Source organism: Microtus ochrogaster, unplaced genomic scaffold (assembly GCF_000317375.1).
Source record: "Microtus ochrogaster isolate Prairie Vole_2 unplaced genomic scaffold, MicOch1.0 UNK78, whole genome shotgun sequence".
NCBI lineage: Eukaryota > Metazoa > Chordata > Mammalia > Rodentia > Cricetidae > Microtus > Microtus ochrogaster.
In genome coordinates this window covers 1,201,776-1,208,178 of record NW_004949176.1, presented here as the reverse complement: position 1 = coordinate 1,208,178, position 6,403 = coordinate 1,201,776, and the positions used below count along the sequence as shown (strand labels likewise).

At 36.2% G+C, this 6,403-nt stretch overlaps 1 protein-coding gene across 1 annotated transcript in view; it reads left to right on the top strand.

Annotated features, from left to right (window-relative positions):
• The window catches only part of Kiaa1109 (KIAA1109 ortholog), a 207,895-nt gene that overhangs the window by 184,489 nt on the left and 17,003 nt on the right, over positions 1-6,403 (top strand). The window contains exons 74-80 of the mRNA XM_005370400.3: positions 686-865; positions 1,615-1,752; positions 2,598-2,855; positions 3,583-3,733; positions 4,263-4,420; positions 4,543-4,735; positions 4,951-5,168. Of these exons, the coding sequence (XP_005370457.1) occupies positions 686-865; positions 1,615-1,752; positions 2,598-2,855; positions 3,583-3,733; positions 4,263-4,420; positions 4,543-4,735; positions 4,951-5,168 (1,296 nt within the window). The remainder of the gene's footprint in view (positions 1-685; positions 866-1,614; positions 1,753-2,597; positions 2,856-3,582; positions 3,734-4,262; positions 4,421-4,542; positions 4,736-4,950; positions 5,169-6,403) is intronic.

Sequence of the window (6,403 nt, the reverse complement as noted above, 5' to 3'; positions counted from 1 at the left end):
ACAGGGTTTCTCTGTAGCTTTGGAACCTGTCCTGGAACTATCTCTTGTAGATCAGGCTGGCCTCGAATTCACAGAGATCCACCTGCCTCTGCCTCCCGAGTGCTGGGATTAAAGGCGTTTGCCACCACCGCCCTGCTGATAATACCTATTTTATAAGTAAAAATATGAAACGAAATTCAGATAAACTGATTTTACAAGGATTTAAAACTTAAGAATACTTGTTAAATGATATACATAGCATAATACCTAAAGATACAATTTTTATGTTACATTTTAAGTATATTATCAAATTACTTTGCAAAAAATTTTAGTCAATGAAAAGTAAAATTTTAAAGTATGTAGGTTATGCTTGGTAATTTTAAATGAGATCATTAAGCCAGCATTTAGTAAAATAAAGTCTACATTTTAAAGTTCAGGCTTTATTAGTGAATATTTCTTATGTCGTTGGAGTGAGCTTATTAAATTGCTACTCTTGTATACAAGCTTCAATCTATCAAATCTACTTGTGAAGAATGCAAATGCTCATTAGGTTATTCTGTCTAAATTTTCCCTAATTTAACTGCATTTAATTGGTGACACGTTACAGTATACTGGATAATTTTCATTAACTAGTTGTCTGCACATACACACATCTCTTTGCATATGCACTTGTGGATATTTTTCTTATTTTGGTTTTTTTTCTTAGGGAATGTAGATGAAGAACCTACTTCAGTCACTGGTCGAAAAGACTCGTTAAGTATAAACCTTGAGTTTGTAAAAGTGAGCTTGTCTCGGATAAGGCGATCAGGAGGTGCCTCATTTTTTGAAAGTCAGTCTATAAGCAAGTCTGCAAGCAAAATGGACACTACATTAATCAATATATCTGGTATTCTATTTTATAGTTCTTAATTAAAATATTATTATAAAGAATTAAACAATGGCCTTTGTTTTTAAGGTGGCTTTGAGCGTAGATGATTTGGAGGGGAAGGTTAAACCCTTAATTAACTTAGATAACTATAAACTAAAGTGAGAGTGGTTATAGACCTATCAGTGGGTCAGCTGACCACCAAGTCTGGAAGTAAGGCTCAGGCATTGTGCACTGGAAGTTATCGATAGGTCAGTCTAAAGAAGCCGTGGAAAAGGAACAGAGAGAAGAAAGGCAGAAGGGGAATGATGACAAGCAGAAGCTCTGAAGGTGGCCATAAGAGAGTTTTTCATGTGAAAGTTTCTGCCCTGAAACAAAAAGGGAAATAAGTACTCCCTTGCATACAGTTGTTTGGTTTGCAGTTCTCTTTGTGCAAGTTCATATCATACAGTTGACTTATTTTCCATATTTGAGAGGAGCCCTGTATCAAAGTGAAAGCTGCCATGTAGTTAATGTCTAGAACCTCTCCATAACTGTGGCAGAACCATAACTTGCCATCTCCCCCAGGAAAAGGACACAAAGCTAATGATCTTACAATACACTGTTTCTGTAATTTGAAGAAAGAAATAAAATCATTGTTAAATACAATGGAGTCTAGATTTTATGAATTAGAACAGTAGGTATAATACCATGTTTGATAACTAATACATAAAGTGTTAAAAGATCTGGAAGCCTGTTCTAAGCTCTAACAAACTTTATTTCTGCATCAGCTGTTTGTGATATAGGGTCCGCTTCGTTTAAGTATGATATGCGCAGACTCAGTGAAATTTTGGCGTTTCCAAGAGCCTGGTACAGGAGAAGTATTGCAAGGCGCCTGTTCCTTGGAGACCAAACTGTAAATTTACCAAGTAAGCTTGTTATCATAATTAGGTTTCTTAGTTTGGGCTAAAATAAAGATCCATGATTGATAATGCAAATTTTGATTTACTTTGTAAACTTTACCATGTAATTTGTTTGAAAGAATATCTATGGAGTCCCTCTAATAGTAAGCACTGGGCATTCCAAACAAATAAATGCATGACCCTCTTCAAGATTACCTCCTAATTAACGTTTTATTATGTAATAATTTACTCTGTAATCCTTGTAAATTTGGAAGTGCAAGTATACATTTAACTATTACTAATCATAGTTACGTATGGAAAAATGAAAATATTGGAGACTTACTACCATCTCTTTCTTGATCTTAGATGTTATGTTCTACTGAAGAGGTTATGGAAGTGAAGAGTACAGTTGGTCTGAAACAGTAAAAAAATGTAACATAATGTCATGAGTGGGTCTATTTTCTTACCTGTAATAGGACCAAAATATTTGTTTTGACCTTCTCACTCAGTTTCTGTCAGAATTAAATAAATACTGGATTGTTCTTTCCAAATTATTTACTGCCATACAGTTGCAAAATATGGAAGTAGAAAATATATGCAATATACTGAGAAATGGTATCTGGGTGAGAGGACTTTTATCACTTAATGGGTTTTATTTTGTTTTTTTGTTTGTTTGTTTTTGAGATAGGGTTTCACTGTGTAGCCTTGGCTGTCCTGGAAGTCACCTTGTAGACCAGGCTGGCCTTAAACACACAGAGATCCGCCTGCCTCTTGCCTCCTGAATGCTGGGATTAAAGGCGTCCGCCACCTTTGCCCAGCATTACTTAATGCTCTTACATGTGACTTTATTTTGTTTTCTACTGTTGTACCAGCATCTGGTCCAGGGACTCCTGATTCCATTGAAGGGGTTAGCCAGCACCTTTCTCCTGAGTCATCAAGGAAAGCATACTGCAGGACCTGGGATCAGCCAAGTCAGTCAGCCTCTTTCACTCATATGCCTCAGTCACCCAACGTGTTCAATGAGCACATGACCAATAGTACCATGTCACCAGGGTCAGCAGCACAGAACCTCAAGTCCCCAGCTTCCATAAGATCAAGGAGTGTGTCAGACTCTTCAGTTCCTCGAAGAGGTAACACTGCTTTTTGTTATCAGCGGCCTTCCCAGGTTCTTAAATTAAAGATCTTAATCACTGGGAAAAGAAAACAATAACAAAAAAACTCTAAGTACCAAACACTTCAGAGCACTGCCTGCAGGAGAGTTCTGTGGATATCTATTAGATTCACAGAGTTACAGGAAATGTGGAGTTGTCATATTGTCAATATACTCCCTAAGGACAGATGCTTTTACAAACATTCCAATAATGCCGTGAATGTACCAAAAGAAGGTTTGCTATTGAAGAAATAAATCTTTATATTGATTCAGTTTGTTTATTTAGTGTTTTTCCAACTCATGTCTTGTGGTTATACCTGAATGTATCAAGATGATATGGTTCTCCGTACAACAGAGAATAAAATATAATGAGCAAAGTCAGTACTTGGTTTTCACACTGAGTTCATTAGATCAATGCCTGCATTTTAGAATCGTCCCTGCTTTTGAGTCTTCTATTTGACTGAAACACTGTTTTCTCTTTTATAAAGAAAATCTTAGGTGGTGAAATATCTGTGCATCTATATTTCATGAACACCTAAATTCCCTCATCTCACCTGTTTTAGAAGCAATATGGCAACTGTTAAAACATTTGACTGGTGCAAGAAGCTCATGTTTACCTTTTGGATTATGGAATCTAGTAGGTTTTGCTTTGTAGTAAGCTTTGATTTGTGTGAATAAGTGCATATTTAATTTTTTTCTGTCTTTAGATTCAATTTCCAAAACATCAACACCTGTTAACAAATCAAACAAAGCAGCAAGCCAGCAAGGAACTCCATGGGAGACACTTGTTGTATTCGCTATCAACTTGAAACAACTAAACGTTCAAATGAATATGAGTAATGTCATGGGAAATACAACGTAAGCTATTTAGATACAAAGAAAATAGATTTAATAAAATTTTTAATTTTCTTATAATGTTTTAAAGCAATCCCAACCCTCTTAGATGCAGAGATCTTTGAGACAGTGAATATAGTGGGTAAAATGTTAACTTTTTATTTTGACTTAATTGTAAGGATACTGTAATACAAACACCATAAAACACATTCCCAAAGGAAAAAAAAAAGGAAATAGGATAATTTTCTAGTTAGAAAGCTTCGTTAGTTTATATTCAAACATCTGTCATGTAGTTCTTGTTTAAATTCTGTGTTAACTGATCTGGTGGGTGTATACCACTCATCCCAGCATTCAGGAGGCTTAACTAAGAGGATGAGCTGAGTTCCAGTACTCAAAACCAGTTTGAACAACACTGTGTGATCCAGACTCAGAAAAAGGAAGAAATAGTTCAGTGTCAAATTGGATCTTCTATTAAATAATCTGATTTAGCTACCTACTATTTTTAATTTATGACAGACAGCCACTTACCTAACAACTTTTTCCTTCTTTTTAGTTGGACAACTAGTGGTTTGAAAAGCCAAGGCCGGCTTTCTGTAGGAAGTAACCGTGATCGAGAGATTAGCATGTCTGTCGGTCTGGGAAGGTCACAGTTAGATTCCAAAGGAGGAGTAGTTGGTGGGACCATCGATGTCAATGCTTTGGAGATGGTTGGTATGTTGAAATTTTACACTAGTATATTCCCAAACATATTGGGGGAAAAAAAGTTTTAAAAAGTCAGATTTGCTAAGTTTTCCCATGAATTACAATGGAAAGTAATTACTGTTTTTATTTAGCTCATATTTCTGAACATCCAAATCAGCAACCCAGCCACAAAATACAGATTACCATGGGTTCTACTGAATCTCGGGTTGATTACATGGGCTCAAGTATCCTCATGGGTATCTTCAGCAATGCTGATCTTAAGCTTCAGGATGAGTGGAAAGTGAATTTATATAACACCCTGGATTCAAGCATGACTGATAAAAGGTATTTATTAGGATGGCCCCTTCTGGAAACTTTATGTGACTGCCCTTAACATTTTTTACGTTCAGGGATGGGAGAAATAGTTAATTTTTTTCTACAGATTGATTTTATATTATACAGTTAATACAAATGTAAATACTGGGCAGGGAAGATAATTATTCTTGTATTGTTTATGTCTTCTGTGAAATTTATGATACAGATTCTGTTTCATACTCTAGTGAGATTTTTGTGCATGGAGACTTGAAGTGGGATATTTTTCAAGTAATGATATCACGATCAACCACACCAGACTTGATAAAAATAGGAATGAAGCTCCAAGAATTTTTCACACAACAGTTTGACACCAGCAAACGAGCTCTGTCGACCTGGGGACCTGTTCCTTATCTTCCACCCAAGACCATGACTAACAACCTGGAGAAAAATTCACAAGAACAATGTAAGAGTTAGAATTCAACATTGATATATTCCCTATCTTCTCTAATGTATATTATTAAGCAACACATTTATATGCCATACTTAGAAGGTATCCTGTGGGTTCTTCATTTACCCACTCAGCACTGACTATGGTCCTGATAATGGCATCGGCTGTCCCTTGGGAGGGTATAACTTTTTCCATTACAGCTCACCTGGAGCATACCTGCTATGTGACAGTATTATATTCTGGTTTGTAGCATGGGCTGAGGAGTCAGAATAACTGCATCTATCTATTAACTTTTGATACTAGGCAGATTATTATCTTTCACTTAGTAATTCATAAATTAGCTTATACTTATTAAGTGACAGCTGTATGCTCTGGTACTTCTCTAAACATAAGAGTTGAAGATAATAACCGTTTCTACCTCATGAACCTTACAATCAAATATTAGAGACTATAATTAAATGCATAAATGATAGGATTGATTATTTAAAAATAAAGCAAAGGGATAATATAAAGAAGACTAAGGTGGAAGAATAGCTATTTTGGAAGAGATAATTGGGAAGCGACATCTTGGTAGAAATGAGTCACTGGTTGAAACAACTGAGATAAGATGTGGGGAAAAGTTCTGGGCAGAGGCTCATGGAGATGTGAGGCTCCTTTTGTTCTTCACAAAATTGACTTATTTGAGAATCACTGTTGGACCTAGTGACACAGTTCTCTAATAACAACTACTTGGTAAATTGAGACAGGAGGATCACAAGTTCAAGGCCTGCCTGGGCTACAGAGCAAGTTCAATGCCATTTTGGACAACTTAATATAAGACCCTGTCTCAAAATGAAATGATCATTATGGTCTGGGGGTGAGATTCCACGGTGGACCCTTGTCCAGCATGTTTTCAATGAGTAGGGTTTGGGGGAATTGAGGGGCATTAAAATAACTGGTGAGAGCAGTTATCAGTAAGAAAAAACTTAGACATTAATTCGGGTGCAGGCCACAAATAAGGTTTTTAATAAGATGAGTAAGTATTGTAAAGTTTTTAAGAGATTCATTATTGGGGCTGGAAAGATGGCTAACCGGTTAAGAACACTGGCTGCTTTTCCAGAGGTCCCTAGTTCAATTCTCATATCCACATGGTGGCTCTCAACTATCTGTAATGAGATCTGGTGCCCTCTTCTGGCTGGAAGGCATACATGCAGGCAGGACACTTATTTTTTTTTTCCACCTATAGTGATATTTTATGTTTTTTTTTTTTT